The following is a 17,282-nucleotide window of genomic DNA, read 5'->3' as shown; positions in this document are numbered from 1 at the left end:
ATGTGCCTTCTCATGCCTATCGTGAGTTTCCTCTTTCGCATTTGACTCTCTTGAAATTGTTTCCGATTCGTTAACTTGATACCGCAGAACTGAGCTGCGAACCGAACACAAACTGGTCTGAATACTACCCCAAGGGCGCGGAGATCCAGGCATATTACGAGCAGGTTGTAAGCAAGCACGGATTAGACGATTCGGTCCACCTCGAACACGAGATTCTCAAGGCGACTTGGCTTTCAGAAGCATCTCAGTGGGCCGTTGAGATTCGCGACTTGAGAAGCGGGGATGTGTTCGTCAACACAGCGGCGTTTTTCGTGAACGCGCAAGGTCGCATCAGCAACCCAAAGTTCCCCAAAATTCCTGGACTTCAAAACATCTTCCGAGGAAAGGTCGTCCATACTGCACGGTGGCCTGAAGGTTTCAAAATTACAGGAAAGAGGGTGGCTGTGATTGGAAATGGTGCCTCCGGTCAGCAGATCTTGCCAAATATCCTCACTGAAGTTTCTCATATAGACCATTACGTTCGCACCAAAACGTGGGTTACTCCAACTTTCGCTGGAAAGCTTCATGAGGCAACAGCAGATGCTCCTGGAGGTCCAAAGTACACTGATCAGGAGAGACAACGCTTTCGAGAAGATCCAGCCTACTATCTTGAGCATCGCAGAGCTTTCGAGAGAAAGTTTCACAATCGTTTTGCGGCAGATGTTATTGGAAGCAAAGAAAATGCCGAGCAACGGGAAAATATTATCAAAGGTATGAGGGAGCGGCTCAACGGGGACGAAGACTGGCTTCAGCGAGTCCTCCCTGACTATGCACCGGGATGCAAACGGTTGACCCCCGCGCCGGGATACCTAGAAGGGCTACAGTCGGAGAAGGTGGACTATGTGACGGATTCCATTGTGTCTGTCGATGAAACAGGCATCGTTACAACCGATGGCAAGCGACGAGAGGTGGACATGATCATCGCAGCAACGGGATTTGATACGACCTATTCTGCGGCATTCCCCCTGGTCGGGAATGATGGCATCGATCTGCGCGAGAAGTGGGCACCGGATGGCAAAATTGGGTATCCAGAGACGTACCTGGGCATCATGGCACCAGGATTCCCAAACTACTTCACAGTTCTGCAGGTACGGTCAGCATAAGGATGGTAAAAGGACTACTGGGCTGACATAACATACCTCTAGGCCCAAGGCAACGCTCGCGGGGGGACCGTACCACTGCAGATTGAGATTGCAGCCACCTACATCGCAAAGTGCATCCGCAATGTTCAAACTCAGAGCTATGCTTCCCTCGATCCACGCGAGGAAGCTGCACGGGATTTCAACGACATAGCCAACGGCTACTTCGACAACAAGGTGACGACTGATAAGTGCAATAGCTGGTTCAAGCAGGGAGCCGGCGCGACTCACGTGCTTATCGCGTGGCCGGGAACATTCCATCACCGCGCCGACATTCTTCGCGACCCCAGATGGGAGGACTTCCAGTTCATCCGGAGGCCTGGGGCTGAGAAGAATCGGTTCGAGTACTTCGGCAACGGGCTGACAGCCAGAGAAGTGAGGAGAGATGAGGAGGATATTACAGGCTATTTAAGGGAGATTGGAAAGATCGATATCGCGACACTACATGAAGCTTGGAACACGTAGCCTCATCTCGCCAATGTCTCCCTTGAATGCTCCGCGGGCTAGCACCAGAATGGAATTTCCGGTGGAGACTAGCCACAAGGAAAACAATCAAAGCACGTGGATTCTTCAAGATGTTGAAAGTGAAATACTCTTCTCATTTTGCGTGTTTGCAAGTCTATTATGCCAAAAAGACAGTTCCCCATTGTTCCAATGTCTCGTGTTCAAGCGAGTTGACCGAATCCCCAGTGGTGCCGTAAGGGCCTTTCCAGGCTCCCCTGAATCCCAGCCAGCCACTCCTCAAGTCCTCGCCAAGGTTTACTGCTTACCTGCTTTCGTGCTTGTCAGTATGAGCATTATCCGCATGTACGATTTGAGTCTTGCCCCATTGCTCATATCATACTTTCAGACCCGCGAAGCTTGCATCGACCATCAGTATTGCCTCGGTGGTCAAAAGCATATTGCAGAGTAGGTTGTCGTATTACGGCTTCATTTTGCTCCGATTAGGACACAAATGTTCTGGTATAATTGGTCACTGCGACTGATTGACACGCTGCCGCGCCCTATGTGGACTTCTTCGCATCTTTATGAGACTGAAAGGGGTCTTCCAAATATTTATAACAGCAATAGATACCTTCCCTACTTGTCGCCCGGTTCTGAATCTCCTCATGTCTTGAACGAAGCTTCCATGTATCTCGCCAGAGAACAAGCCTATGTAGTCCACGAGAGCCGCATCCCGAACGACATACTGTTCAGTCTCGAATGCATAGGGGGTGAAGTCTGCCGTTAAGTGTTTGAAGTCTCTGTCCATACTTTGTTCGAAGAAACGCAACCCGATCCTTGTTGGATGCAATGCCTCATCTAATATGACGTTGGAAAGTGCGTATGCGAGTTGATTAGAAGCAAGCCATATCCCTCTAATCTCAAGGGACATACCGCGTAGTGCTACGTAAATGCCGATTGATGGCCAATAGTAATTCCCACGACGGGTTTTGGCTACCTGGTAGTTTTCTTGCTGCTTTTCTAGGACTTCTGCAGCAAAATCCCGAGCAAAGCCAAGTTCTGGCATTGCAATAACGAGACAATCCATGAGATCCCGTGGAGACTCGTGTTTATCCAAGTATATGGAGAGTTGAGTGGAAGATTCGTAATATTTGAGCAATGCATATCGACCAAGCGCCTCGGCCAGTAGATGTGGTTCTTCCTGGAGAACGCCGCGGATTTCATCTCCATAACTGCACGAAAGAGTCTCGTTTAAGGGGACTCGAAGCTTGCAGCCGACATCCCGGTCGCTAAGATGTTTGGCCGGAACGACGGGTAGTAGCGAGTTATGTCGACTTGGTTTGCAATATCTCTTTGGGGGGGCTCAGGTCCATCAACTATGAAACAGACTTGATAAGAGTTCTTCCTTTGGCCATAGTTCTGTGAAAGTATTCCGAGACCCTCGTGTTGTGTGTCGAGAATCGCTGCCCATAACCCAAAAATCATGTCGCACAGAACATATAGATGCCCAAACACAGGAGAACCCGACGGATTCTTGAACCGCCCGAGTTTCTACCCTATTGATTGATCCTGAGGCGAGAAGGAAGTTCGCTATTCTGCCTGTGTCATTTGCCTCATCCTCGAACTCTCTGCCAACAGGCCAACAATCGACGGGGCTAAGAGTGTTTGTAAACCCTAGAACCTTGGTGAGCTGGTTCACTCTCACACCAAATCCAATTGTACTAAGGACCCTTAAGCAAATCTCTGAATACACCAGCCATTGTGAATATGAGAGAGTGAGTTCAGGAGGACTTCTTATTACTCACAAAGCACTGCGGTCCCGAATTCGACTGAGAAGCCCTCTGCTAATGCTGCAACAATTGCGACACTGGATGCGCCATCGGATGTCTTCGGCATCTGGTGTAAAGTGTGTCCAGCTCCAATTCCATACCAAAGAACATCACCAAAGCTGCTGTAGGCTTTTGGTCCTTGATAACGCATCGTGGATAATCCTTTCCCCTTTCATGCCAATAGAGATTAGGGAAAAGATTCCCTGACATACTGCTGCGGTCAGTGGTTCAAAGACCGGCGTGATAAAATTCGGCCAGAACCGCCATCGATGTTGGGATGGTGGTATTTGAAAGTGCGACCCAGTCAACGGAGCCTTGCTGTGCGAAGCCTGGGTCTGACTCGAGCGGACTCAGGAACATGGCCTGGCTGCCTATTATGGACTTGATAGTATCAAGACTAGAATTGCAGCTTAGATACCATGTGGCATCATCAAGAAAGAAAAGTAAGAGAGCGTACGCTACCCCGCAACCATCTCACTTTTCATTGTTGGACCAAGAGCTCAGTGCCGACCCTGATTGGGGGTCATTGATGATGTGTAATCCGCGCAAGGCTGGCAGTTTTGTGAAGCTGGTTGGCTTTGTGAGATCATATGGGAATTTTGCACATGATAGTCACATCCTACGAGATCGACAAGAGGACTTTAAATCCAATTGAAGGACAACATGAGGTAAGTATAAAGTCATCATCAAGATGCCATGTTTAAGATCATGTTGCAGCAGGACTCGATGTAAGCCACATGATAGTAGGCTTGAAAACTTTGCCACGAAGCTTATGCGATTCAACAGCTGTTATAGGCGCCTGACCTCGAGAGCAATCTAAGGAGCGCAGGTAGAGTTTACGTTCGGTCAAGGTCTGGGGGTATGGCGAGGAATTTTACAAAGATCCAAGAGCGTAGAAGTTTCTCAGTTCATTATCTAGCCGCACGTCATAAATCAGGTTTTTTCGTCGACCGTTGTCATCGAAATGGCGAATGTCAAAATGACTACGTTGAAGTCAAAGCATCAGATGAGAATATGTCCATTAGGAAGGTGTATATTTGTAATGGTGATATGGAGCAAGGCTGTCATCGGATCAAGGCTTAGTTATTTTTGAATCGAAACTAATGCCAAAAGTCCAAAAGGATTCCGCATGCTGAGAGAAGAGCTGGGCCATTCCGTCAAGATGCTTTCATGACAGGTAGTGACTCCTCACGTTCTTGCAAGTGGGAATAATGCCACCGCTGTGGAGAGTTGTGGAGAGAATATCCGGTCTAGGACGCTCCAGTAATGCTGCGCTATGAACAAACCCATTGATCTCGTAAGATCAAGATCCTTGACAGAGATTTGATGCTGTCATGGTCCGTTGTCGCCTCTTCCTAGCTCGAGAAATAAGAAATGATTGCCCGAGAGGGAGAACATCGTTGGATGAGACCCTCCGGAAACGTCTCCGCTTCAAAACATCCAACGGGCCGAGGCCAAGCCAAATAAACGAGTCTGACTCGCAGCCTGGGGGTTGGTATCCAAAAGATCGGGATCGGGAGCCGCATGGTGATGGACAGGGGCAAACCTCAAAGGGGAAAAGGGAATCTCGGGGGTCGGGAAGAAAAGTCAGGAGATCTGGCTGGGCCGAGTACGAAGCCGAAGAGAGGGGAGTAAATTTGGAAATGGAACGTTTTTTCCCTCCTCGCCTAGGGATGAGAAATGCAGAGTGTCGTCAAGGAGAAGCTCGGGAGGGCGCCGGGCGGAACGCCATGGACAGGGCCCAATTTCCAAGCTTAGGCGGAGGGAATGTACGGTTATTGAGGTGTGGGAACGAGGATTTGTTTTTCTCTGATGGTCTCTTTGGCTATTGATTGGCCCCTTGCTGAGTTGTGCGCCCCCTTCGTTGGATTGCGGGGAAGGTGAGACACCGCGAACCGGCGAGTTCCCAGACGAGGCGATCCATTCTTCACCTCCTGGCTAAACTCAACATGATCAAATCAGGTACAGGAAAAGATAGCGAGGAAATTGCAGTCTGTTGACTAAGGGCTGGGGGCCGATTGGGAGACGGGGGAGTGTGTGCTGGTGTCAGCGAGGCATGCAAGCTCATTTTGTCACACAGGAGACAATGCCAGACGAAGGGATAGACGTGAGGCGGGGACAACACACGAGGAGTTCTGGTTTGTTTTGGCTGGAGGGAAAGGGAGCGTCCGGCATGTATAAGAGACTGGAGAGTTTCCAAGTTCAGAACGTTCTTCTTTCTCTCCTCACCCTCACCATCATTACTCCGGCATCCTTCGCCACTCACTCTCGCTTCAGCCTCGATTCTTTCGTTTAGTACCCGAGGTCTTCAGTCACTCTTTACCTGTGTTTTTTCGCTCGTTCATTCGCAATGCATCGTGTGGCGGCTCTTGCCCTTTTGGGCCAGGTCGTTTCTGGCCAGTTGTTCAGCAACTCCTCGACCGTTTCGACGACTCGCTCGTCGACTGTGCTCACCTCCTCCTCCACCACCGTGATCGTCTCCTCCATCCCGACAGTCATCACCTCCGGAAGCTCCACCATCACCACGGCGATCCCGATCACCTCCACCAGCGTCAGTGAGATCGTCTCCGCTTCCACCGATGATGGTGGCTTCACCTTCCCCACTGACGACGGCACGTCCTCCGAGGAGTTCCCCACGAGCACGGACTCGCCCTCTGCCACCGAGACCGGCGACATCACGAGCACGGAGGAGCCCATCAGCTCCACCGACATCCCCTCTGAGACCACCGGCACCCCCTCTGAGACCACCGGCACCGACTCCATTTCCTCCACCGGCACCGAGACTACTGCCACCGGCACTGAGACCTCCACCGGATCCGACTCCACCTCCACCCCGAGCGCCACCGTCGCTCCCAACCCTCAGAACGTTGGTGGCTTCACTTTCCTGGGCTGCTTTGGCTCTCCTTCCAGCTTCCCCACCTTCGACCTGACCCTCTCCGCCGAGTCCATGACCATCGACCGCTGCATTGCTGCCTGCCCTGCCGGCAAGCGCTACGCTGCTCTCTTCGGCAACGACTGCTTCTGCGGTGACTTCGTCGATGATGTCAACGAGGTTGCCGTCTCTGACGACGAGTGCAACATCCCCTGCGGCGGCAACCCTACCCAGCGCTGCGGTGGCCGTGCCTCCGAGGCCGTCCTCAAGCGCCAGATCATCGCCGCCACCATTCGCTTCACCATCTACGTTCGTGTCGATGGTGCCAGCGGCACCGGCGCCGTCACCACCGCCACCGTCACCACCACCTTCACCGTCACCACCACTGGCACCGCCGGCACCGGCATCGAGGTCGTCACCACCACCTACTGCCCCGTCTGTGCCGACTGTCAGGGCCCCTTCTGCTACAAGCCCAAGACTCCCCTCGTCCCTGGCCAGCCTTGCTGGGGTGACGACTGCTACAAGAAGCTTGTCTGCTACGGTGACTGGTGCACGTGGGACTACCCCTGCTACGGCGACTCCTGCGGACGCCGCCTCGTCTGGGAGAACGACTGCTGGAAGCCCGAGGTCTGCCACGGCGACGACTGCGGCCGCAAGGTCATCTGCTCCAACGGCAACTGCGAGTACGCCACCTGCAACGGCTCCTGCAACAAGGAGAAGATCACCTGCTACGGCGACGTCTGCAAGGTCGAGGAGTGCGAGGGCGACGAGTGCAACAAGAAGTACGTCTGCTCCGACGGCTCGTGCCAGCACCAGACCTGCCCCTACGCCGACGTCAACAAGCACTTCGACTGCACCGACGGCAAGTGCGAGGAGGTCAAGCCCTGCGAGACCTGCAAGCCCGCTCCCCCCTGCACCGGTGACGCCTGCAACATCATCATCACCCCTCCCCCCACCACCCAGGTCGTCTGCAACGGCGATGCCTGCAAGACTGTTGTCGTCACTCCTCCTCCCGTCACCCAGACTCCTTACCCCACTGGCCCTGCTCCTGCTCCTGCCCCTACTGGCGGCATGGGTGGCAACGGTGGAAACGGCGGCAACGGAGGCAATGGCGGCAACGGTGGAAACGGCGGCAACGGAGGTAACGGAGGCAATGGCGGCAACGGAGGTAACGGAGGCAACGGTGGCAATGGCGGCAACGGAGGCAACGGCGGAAACGGTGGCAACGGCGGCGAGGGCACTCCCGCCCCTGGCCCCGCTCCTACCGGTGCTCCCGCTCCCGGCCCTGCTCCCGCTCCCGGCCCTGCTCCTTCTGGCGCCCCTGCTCCTGGCCCCGGCCCTGCTCCCTCTGGCACCACTCCCGGTGGTGAGGGCGGCAACGGAGGAAACGGCGGCAACGGTGGCAATGGTGGCAACGGAGGCTCTGGCAACGAGGGCGGCAACGGCGGCAATGGAGGCAACGGCGGTAACGGAGGCAACGGTGGCAACGGCGGTCAGGGTACGCCCGCGCCTGGCACACCCTCCACTGTTGTGACCGCCGGCTCCAGCCAGTCTGTTGCCAGCTTCGGCGCCCTGGCCTTCAGCATCGTTTTCGGTGTTGCCTTCCTCCTGTAAGAAGGGGGCCTCCTGTAAATCGACGAGACGATGTTTCCTTTTTCTCTTCTTCCGGCTCGGCTTCATTTCGATGAGCCTGGCTTGATAATTCTTTGGACCGGTGGGTTGGGGCAGCTGTATGGAGGGCGGTTTCTATTCGACAGAGGGCTAGCGGTCGTGGATTGGTTATCTTTGGACCCCACTGTTTAGCTACCGATGACTTGAGAAATGATTCTGACGATATAGAAAATAAAGCGTTTGTTTCGCACTAAATCATGAACCGCCTTTTGTAGAAGTTTGCTTTGATGATGCTTACAGGCTGGTGGACGATGAACCCAAAGCCTCGTATTGATCGCCTTGGGATCTCCTAGTGATGACAGCCCTTCACTACTTCTTACCCAACTCACGAACTCTCTCCTGTTCCCAAGCCTCTCTCTGCTTCACAGTCTCGGAAGACTCGTCCCCAAAGACGGACAGGGCAGCTGGCCAGTCGCCACCCAATCTTCTGACTTTGCGGCACCTGGCCACCCTCACGAAGAACTCCAGCCATCGGTTCGTGGCTGCAATGACAAACCATAGGAATAGGGTAATACCTATGACTTGTCTGACCCATCTCGGCGGGACGTAGTAGTGAACGAGCGCCTCCACGACCCTGAAGAAGCCGGCCGGGCCATTGTAGTTGCCGTGGGGGCAGTGGCAGTTGACAGGCTCGGGGTAACAGGTGATGGGGGCTTGTGGATCCAAGTCGGACATTTTTTCCTAATGATGATTTAGTGGGAGACGCTCCTCGTGATCCTTTGTGAGCCTACACTGGTTGTTGTTTGGTCTCTTCGACTAACGCAATTGTTCACTGTGCAGTCTTGGCAGATGGATGACCAAAATGTAAGCCTACTTGTGATGCTGCGCTGGTGGGCTCGGGCAGATCTCTTCTTTTGATGTGAATGGGGTTCTTGGCAAAAGACCCAGCTGAGCGGCGCAGCAACCGAAGTACTACTACTCGGCCCGGCTTGGTCACTTGGCCTGACAGCCGATTGGCCGCCCGGCGTCAGTCGGGCAACGAATGGCTTCTCAAAAGCCTGGCAGAGTTTCCATTGGTTTGTACGGCGTAGAGGGCACATAGGGTGGGGAGGACTAAATTCCGCGTATGGTCCAAATTCGGCGTGTACAAACAACTTTGCACCCAATTTGGGCCTAGCAAGAATTCAACTATTGCTGTTTTGAGTCGCAATGTAATGGACTTCGATGTAGCATGAGCATGCGATATTGACCATGAGCGATGTTGGGTCGCAATCCGAAGGATGTCCGGGCATTTCGGCACCAACCGCCCCACTGCGGTGCGGAAGTACGGCGGAGGTGGGGCCGTGTTGTCCGGCATCCCAAATTATTCGTTCCGTTCGTCAGTCCAGTCGGAGCACCGAATCCAACCCGCAGGGGTAAAATGGTGCGTAAGTCTACTCGTTAAGACATTCCTTCAAAGCATTAACGATTCCATTGAATAAGACGCGTCCCGTTCGTTATCCCTGGATCCATGGTACTTTTACAATCGCATCTGCCCCAGTGCACTAGAAGTTATCCAGTTTTATGTATCAGATATCCGTCGAGCTCATGGCCAACATTCCAAGTTTGAGTTCCATCTCGAAAGGCTGTCAGCGTCATCCTTTGGTAGCAGACGTCGCATATACCCCTTTGCGTGTTTCAGCCCTCGGGGGGTCCAGGCGGCGCTGTAACGGCGCTGGGAAGCATGAGGTGGAGATGGGGCACGGTTCCAATGGCTTTTCCTTCATGGGCGGCGTTCCATGCCTGGAAGAAACGCCTACAGCGGACTCGGGGCGCTATTCTGCGGCTAAGCGACGCCTGGTTGGGCGGACAAACTGCCCAAGAGGTGCTAGAGCGGGTGGCAGGTGTTTGGGCAAGTGCCACTCAAGCCACCTCAATGGAAAGGCAGGTGGCAGGCGGTGGTACTAACGCGGGGAAAGGAAGGAAGGACCTGGACCTAGACCTGGACCTGGACCTTCCACGGCTTGTTGTTGCAGTTTGCAGTTGCAGGTGCAGCAAGGTGCAGGTGCAGCCCAAACACCCGGACAGCTGCACCTGCCTCCCCCCCCAAGAAAAAGCACCAGAACACGGCAAGAACGAACGAACGAACGAACGAACGAACGCACAGCACGCACTTGCCATGCAAAACATAGACCTTGATGCACAATCGCTCGCTCCCCAAAGCCAATTCCTCGTCTCTCCTCGCGTGCCTCTCGTTCTTCTCCCTCCTCCCCAACAGACCCGAACTTACGTTGCTTGGCCATACCGCCGCTCAACCTGACTCTCGCCCACTCCCGTCCGCTCCGCACCGGCGAGGCACTGCGCGACAGGCCCAAGCCAGCCTCCGAGGTCCGTCCAAGAAGCAGGCACGGTGCAGACCAAGGCCCATCATCTCCCGAAGGCGACACCGGCACGACAAGACACGACACGACACCGGTCAGGACAGAGAGAGACACACACACCGACCGCAGAAGCAAGCAAGGCAGCGAGGCGACTCTGGACTGACACTGACCTTTCCAGACGCGGACGGGCACATGGACGAACTCTATCTTAACCAACATGCCCTCCACGCCCTCCCCCGCGTCGCCCAGCCGTCCAACTTCCACTTCCACTGCGACCGCCTGTCCTGCTCAAGCCGACATTTCTTTTCTTCCCTCTTCTAGTCTTTCTGGACCTGCATCTCCCCTCAATTCACCTCCATCTCACCCGAACTCCAACTCGCCGACAGCGACAGGAACCCGCGCCCGAAGAAGCAGAAACACCGCCAAAGACGCCCATTTCCTGCGTCAGGCATCCGAATGGCTCATTGAGCGTTACATCCTCGTCCCCCCAATCCCGTGGGGCATTCCTCTCACCACCGTCTCTCAAACATCATCTCACCACTCAAACGATTCACATCAAACTTCCTCAGCTCACCCGGAACACCACCACCTCGACCAAGACGACACGACAAGGACGAGGGCGGAACGCCCGACTCAGTCCGTTATGGCGACGGATCCGGACAAAAATGCAATTGCCGCCCCGTCTGGCTCTCATTCGCAGGCACTTCAGCAGGACCAAGACCATCAACAGCAGCAGCAGCAGCAACTCAAGAGGAAATGGAAGAAGATTTGGCTTAGAGGGTTGTCGGTCCGCATTCGGCCTCGCAAAGACATTCCGCGACGTGCGACTACCACACCACCTGGAGCAGCAACGCCACCAGCAGCAGCAGCAAGAGGAGGAGCAGTAGCACCTGCACGTGGAGCAATAGCTGAAGGACAAGGGCCTGCGGGAAACGTCGAGAGGGGCACCCAGACCACCACGGGTCACCAAACACTGCAGCAATCAGAAACGCTTGCGCACCCAAGCGAGTCAGATCGTCTTACGGACTCCGACCCCTCCACCGCCGGGACAGCTTCCCAGCACTCGGCCGCGACTTCCACCACCGCTCAGACCACCGCCGTCCCCTCATCCTCGTCCTCCTCCTCCTCGACATCCCTCAGCGTAAGCGTCGGCGCCTCCATCGGCAACTTTCCATCCTCCTCCGCACCGTGTCCCACCTGTGGCCAGCGCCGTCATGTCGATCTCCACCGACCCCCGACTCCCGTGAAGCCCGAAGACCGCTTCCAGTTTCGCTCTGGTGTGCCTTACGGACCATGGACCATCACTCACCCACCGCGCACTCCTGCACCCCAAGCTGTGTGCAGCGAACCGTCCGAAGTTCCCGCCCCAGCCACCAAGGTCGAATGTGCAGCTGAACCCGCTCCCGGACCCCTCACTGCATTCCACCCCTTCTCCCGCCTGCCTCCGGAGCTCCGTTCCAAAATTCTCCGCTTCTACTTGGAACGGCCCCGCATTGTCGAAATTCGGTGCATGAACGATCTGAAGAAGATCCATTTTGCGCCAAATGCCCTGGGAAATCTTGCATCCAACATTGCATGGAGCGCAGACAACACCCTCCCCGCGTTGATGTGGGTGAACCGGGAATGCCGTGCCGAGACACGTGCCTTTTATCGCGTGCAATTGCCGATGCACCCAACGAATAAGATCGCTTGGCCTGTCATCATCAATCCAGAGTACGATACAGTCATATTTACCTTCCCTTGGAGCAGCGAGATTCCGCTTGATATCTTCCTGAGCGATTGTCTCGCTTTTGACCCTTTGCGTGTGGGCATCCGCCATTTCGGCACTCGTGACAGAGGCGGGCCCGAGACATGGGACCTGACGCCGGTGCCGGGGTGCGCACCGCTGTCCAAGAGCTTGGCCAACCTGGAATCTTACACAGAGGCGATTCAGCTGATGGATGACCGCGCCGCTGCACGGTTTCCAGTGTGGATGATTCACGAGGGTTATCTAACGAGTGGAATCCCCGCGAAGGACGCATTTTACCATGACGTACCCCGACTGCTTCTCAGCAACGACTACGAGCCTCCGGATGCGGCGAATCAGCGCAACGCACTCGAGGCACTTCGGACACAGCTTGGAGACTACCTGCCTGATAAAGTGGCGGAAAATTTGGTGATGCAGAGAATGTTCTACCGCAAGTATTTCCGCCATCTACGGATGAAGTGCACTAAGACGGACCTCGCCGGGTTGGGTATGGTCAGGCAGATTCCAGGAGGAGAGACGGAAGAGTTCTTCCTGAGTAATGGACGAGAGGTAGCTGGGCCGCGAAAGAAGAGGAGATCAGCGCTCGAGGTGCGCCCGAGCAGCAGTTGGCATCTGTGGGACGAGGATTAGGGGACTTTCATGGATAAGCTGATGAATTAATGGCGTTTGAAGAAGGATTGGTAAGGGTCACATATCTGCGCGCAGGCATCATTCGAACAGAAGCCTGGGAAACAGATCACAGGCGAATAGCAAGAATTAGGAATACCAGTCCACTTTTGTGCATTGCCAGTATTCACAGTAAAGTTTCTCTGCGTGTTTGGGAACCAACAATGCAATTTTTGGCTTGCCTCCTGAAGCAAGCGGGTATAAGGAGAGTAAAGGCCGCCCTTTTTCTGCAGCACAACACAACGTAGGGAGTATATCCGTGTCCATGATCTCATACACGTCCGTCATTGTACAGGCATTTCAACCAGTCTTTTCCATCCCATACTCCAATGACCTCTGGCCCCGTCGTCCCATCCCAGAAACATGTACGCCGCCGGTATATGTACAGAAGAAATACATCGAGGCTGAGCCCAGCTCAAGCCTCGCATTGATGAGGAGGGTCAATTATGCAAAACTCTTCCCCTTGAGCTTCTCTTCGCGGACCACTGGTTGTGAGATCTTGCCGTTCATCACACCCTTGCCGCCTTCAATGGCGCCGATATCTTTCTCGCCCTTGCGGCGCTTGAGGAAGTCGCGGAATGTCAACGCGATGTCGAGCCCGGAGATGGAGGACCCGAGGACGAAGACGGTCGAAAGGCCGAAGCCGAGCATGAGAGCCAGGTCGAAGGGGACGACTTGCGTGAAGCAGAGCGCCACGGAGGACAGGTCTGCGAAGCCGCTGATGACGGAGGCGAAGGAGAGGATGAGGAAGAGCTGGTTGACGTAGACTCTGATGTTTGGGAGGGCGGTCAGGGGGATTGGTGGGGTGCGAGCGTTGGGGAGCGGAGGTGGCGCGCGGGCTTTGATGGCGAGATGGAGGAGGAATGCACCGATGCCGACGAGGGTTGTGAGGAGGCTGATGATCTGTTTCTTGTGTTAGTAGACAATTTAGGGGATTCGCAGAAGGAATGGGACGTACTCCGTGGGCAGTGCGGAAGTGACCCGACTGGCCAAAGACCAGGACGCCGAAGATGAGGACGACAATGGTCGACGGCGCAATGATGAACAGCCACATTATGTTATTCCACCTATGTACGTTGGGGAGGATGTGTGGAACGTTGATGCGGATCAGGATATTGCGCGCGTGTTCAAGTCCGATGGCGAGGGGAAGGACGTTGATGTAGGCAACGATGGCGAAAAGGACTGGACATATGGTTAGCCACACGAATCTTTCTTTCTGTTGGTAGAAGGATACTTACTGTGAAGAACGAGGAAAGCAATCCATCCTGGGAGTTTCATCCCGTTAATCTCCACGCCACTCGCAGCACCAATGATATTGTTGCCCAAAGAGTCCCGGACGATGCCGCCATCGATGGCGTAGAAGTTGCCATCGTTCGCAATCTTGATGATACCGGTCGGGATGGCCTGCTTCAGCACCTTCGTCACGTTTCCGTTATTGTTGAACTGGTCCAGCGCGACAGTCTTGCTCTTCAACAGACCCAGGAAGACGAGTCCCAGACCGCCGACACCTTGACATGTCAAGGCATTCACGCCTGCCTGCGCCGCCATCGAGATCGTTTGCGCATTGATCACTACGGAGAGGTTGAAGCCGTTCGTCGTGTTGACGGACACCACGGGAGGCACGTTCTGGTTGTCCTGGCGCGGGACGAGACCAAGTCCACGGCGCTGGGGAGGGTTACTCGGCGTCGCTGCTGGCGCTGCGGGTGCCGGCGCTCCTCCTTGTGCTGGTGTCGACGCTTGAGGCATCGGCGTGCCTTGGGGGTTCGCGATGAGGGCAGAGACGACAAGAACACCCTGTCCCCCAATACCAACACCAAACCCGCTGGCCGCTCCACCCAGAGAGTCGTCGAACTGGACCTTGGAGTCAGGCAACCCGTTGGCCGGCATCGTCGCGTTGCCCTTGATGAGGGAGTCCACGCCGCCCATCCCCTGGATCGCGTCGCCCGCCCCCTGGAGGAACCCGCGAGCGAAGCCCTGCGCGACCTTGGAAACCTCAATCTTTTGCCCATTGAAGTCGATCGTGGAGGGGATGCCGCCACCGTTCTTCTGCATGTTCATCGAAGAGCCGAGCTTGTTCACCAGCTCCGTCGCCGTGCCGTTCTGCAGGAAGCTGCTCGTCAGCCCCTTGGCGAAGGTCTGCGAGATGCCGCCAAAGTCGATCTGCCCGTCAGGCATCTGCTGCATCGGGATCGCCGCGTCGGGCTGCAGCCCCAGGCCTACCGTCGCGCCCTGGCCCAGCCCCTTACCGAACCCGGACGCCGCCGCGGGGAGGATGCGCATGATGGTCCGCGTGGTGTTGGGGTTGCTGGCCTGGTTGAAGAGCGAGTTGAGGTCGAGGTTGGAGGTGACGGACTTTGTTAGCCCGAAGCCGAAGGTGCCGATGACGTTGGGGATGCTGGAGTCGTTGACGGGCTCGAGGCTGACGGCCGCGTTGGCGTTGAGCTTGAGGCCGGCGACGGTGCCGTTGCCGAGGCCCTGCGCGAGGGACATGGCGATGGGCTGCAGCTGGTTCGTCACGTTGCCGCCGAGGCTGGAGATGTCGACGGAGCCGATGAGCGTGGAGGTGAGCCCGACGCCGAGGTTCTGTATCGCTGGGTTGAGGCCGGTGGCTTCCATCTTGTTGTCCGCGGCTACCTTGGCGGCGATGGCCATCGTCTTCTCCTGCGAGGAGAGGTTGAGGCCCTGGGCTGCGCCGGCGCCGACGCCGATGCCGAGGAACATGGCGGGACCGTCGAGGTTCTTGACGAGGGAGTTGCCGATGTTGGAGAGGCCGTCTTTCAGGGGCTGGAGAAGGGGTGAGAGGATGCCGCCGATGTCACCACCGGCTCCGCCTGCGCCGCCACCTGCTCCTGGAAGTCCTGGAAGTCCCGGGAGGCCAGGAAGACCACCACCTCCACCTCCTGCACCTCCTCCAGGAGCAGGAGCTCCCGGGAGACCTGGGAGGCCGGGTAGTCCAGGGGCAGCGGGAGCTGCACCACCTCCGTCAGCAGCACTAGCAGCACCATTCGCTTGTGCTGTCGCCCCGCCGGTTAACGCGTTGGCCGCCGAGCTGAAGAGGTCACCAAGGCCGCCAAATTGTCTCTTGACCGGTCTCGAGTCCTCCGTTGCTGTCTCGTCGGCCGCCTCGCCCAAGCCCTCGAGGCTTCTCTTGATCTTCTCCTTGTAGTCCTGCAGGAGCTGCTTCGTCTCGTCGAGCTGGGGCGACTCGTACCGGGCCGCGAGAGTATCCGACAGGTCGACGGTGAAGTCTACCATGGACATCAGTGTCCGTCGCAGCTTGGGGTCGCTGCCCAGCGCATCGATAGTCTCTGCGGAAACGATGGAGTCGAGGGCCTGGCCCCACGAGGTCAACTCCCGCTTTGTCACTGTCCGGCTGTTGATGTTGGGACGCGGGTACAGTTGGTCCCTGATCTCTCTGCCGACGCTGAAGATGGAGAAGACCATCAGGAAGCCTATCATGATGGTCGTCAAGGTGTTCCGGGGCGGTGGAGGAGGAGGCGGTTGCCTCTCCGGGGCCTCTTCTGATGGTGATATCTTGTTGTTCATCTCCATGGTGAAATCCATTGTAGTGGACAAATGGTAGATGACCAAACGTCTACGATGACATTAAAACGAAAGGGTTCTGGGTATCTCTAATAAGCAAATACGAAAAACAGATAAAAGGAGGCTGCCAGCAGTCGTGATGATGGAAAAGGGGATTTATGTCAATTTAGCCGGTACAGAATACCAGATAAGGTGAAGAAACAAAAGAACCCGGATCGAAACGCCGAGGGATGAACGATGAGATATAGGAGAGATGCATCACCGTCGAGTAGGATCTCGAGTCTAAAACATGGAGTGACGATCACCGTGATATGGAGCCCTCCGGAAGCCCCCAGGGGGTGTGTGTCGTCCATTCTGCGGCGGGATTCCGCCTGCTTTACAGATCCCATTGGCCCATTCGGTCATGGCAGTGATTGACTGACTTACAACCGGGGGCCTAGGTGTGGCCCGCCCGGGGTGGACACATTTGTGTGGTGGAAACCAGGAGGAGCCCCCTTGCGAGCGTCCCAGACGTTCTTTGCCGGGGCCGAAAGTGGCCCACTGACAGGCGCACATACAGTCCTACGACGTCAGAAGCAACTTCTACTGCAGCGAAAGGTGGCTTGCGCGTTACGTGGTGTCATGTACTACTACTACATCCGGTATTGAAGAGACCGCATAGGTAGGCGTCGGTGGTCGGAACGGGGGACCGGGGTTGGGGGGTTAGAGAGTTCTGTCAGTGACGGGCAGGCTTCCCGGAGCCAAGAGTGTTTCCGGGAGGTTACAGTTAGGCTATAGAGATGTGTCAACCGAACGCTAAAGAGTATGGTAGAAAACGCTTGTCGTGTTAGTATGTACTATGTATGGTTGAGAAAGCCCAAGAGGTAGATAGAGTTATGTCTGCAGGGGTTGCACGTCCGAGACCCGACAGAGAGGAGAGGGAGAGTGAGAGACAGAGTGGAAGGGAAGCAAAACAAGGTTGAATAGAGTAGGTGTGTGCGATGCGAGGTTGGGCTGAATACGTGTACGAGATACGAACTGTTTAGGGCAAGT

General features: G+C 55.6%; 4 protein-coding genes across 4 annotated transcripts; 3 read left to right on the top strand and 1 right to left on the bottom strand.

The window, feature by feature from the left end:
• COL26b_005808 (uncharacterized protein) lies at window positions 1–1,643 on the top strand (the record flags this gene model as incomplete). Its single annotated transcript, XM_053178643.1, has 3 exons — window positions 1–21; window positions 135–1,127; window positions 1,185–1,643. The coding sequence occupies 3 exons, from the start codon at window positions 1–3 to the stop codon at window positions 1,641–1,643; spliced, it is 1,473 nt and encodes a 490-aa protein (XP_053037463.1).
• A 4,158-nt stretch (window positions 1,644–5,801) lies between these two features.
• On the top strand, window positions 5,802–7,937 carry COL26b_005807 (uncharacterized protein; the record flags this gene model as incomplete). Its single annotated transcript, XM_053178642.1, has 1 exon — window positions 5,802–7,937. The coding sequence occupies one exon, from the start codon at window positions 5,802–5,804 to the stop codon at window positions 7,935–7,937; it is 2,136 nt and encodes a 711-aa protein (XP_053037462.1).
• A 3,000-nt stretch (window positions 7,938–10,937) lies between these two features.
• Window positions 10,938–12,671, top strand: COL26b_005806 (uncharacterized protein; the record flags this gene model as incomplete). The annotated part of the gene is made up of 2 exons (XM_053178641.1): window positions 10,938–12,007; window positions 12,044–12,671. The coding sequence occupies 2 exons, from the start codon at window positions 10,938–10,940 to the stop codon at window positions 12,669–12,671; spliced, it is 1,698 nt and encodes a 565-aa protein (XP_053037461.1).
• A 480-nt stretch (window positions 12,672–13,151) lies between these two features.
• On the bottom strand, window positions 13,152–16,271 carry COL26b_005805 (uncharacterized protein; the record flags this gene model as incomplete). Its single annotated transcript, XM_053178640.1, has 3 exons — window positions 13,152–13,610; window positions 13,666–13,889; window positions 13,946–16,271. 3 exons carry the CDS (start codon window positions 16,269–16,271, stop codon window positions 13,152–13,154), a joined length of 3,009 nt encoding a protein of 1,002 aa, XP_053037460.1.
• Between the last annotated feature and the right edge of the window lie 1,011 nt (window positions 16,272–17,282).

Source organism: Colletotrichum chrysophilum, assembly GCF_026319265.1.
Source record: "Colletotrichum chrysophilum strain AFK26 chromosome Unknown scaffold_40, whole genome shotgun sequence".
Classification (NCBI taxonomy): Eukaryota; Fungi; Ascomycota; class Sordariomycetes; order Glomerellales; family Glomerellaceae; genus Colletotrichum; species Colletotrichum chrysophilum.
This window is presented reverse-complemented; position numbering and strand designations above follow the sequence as displayed.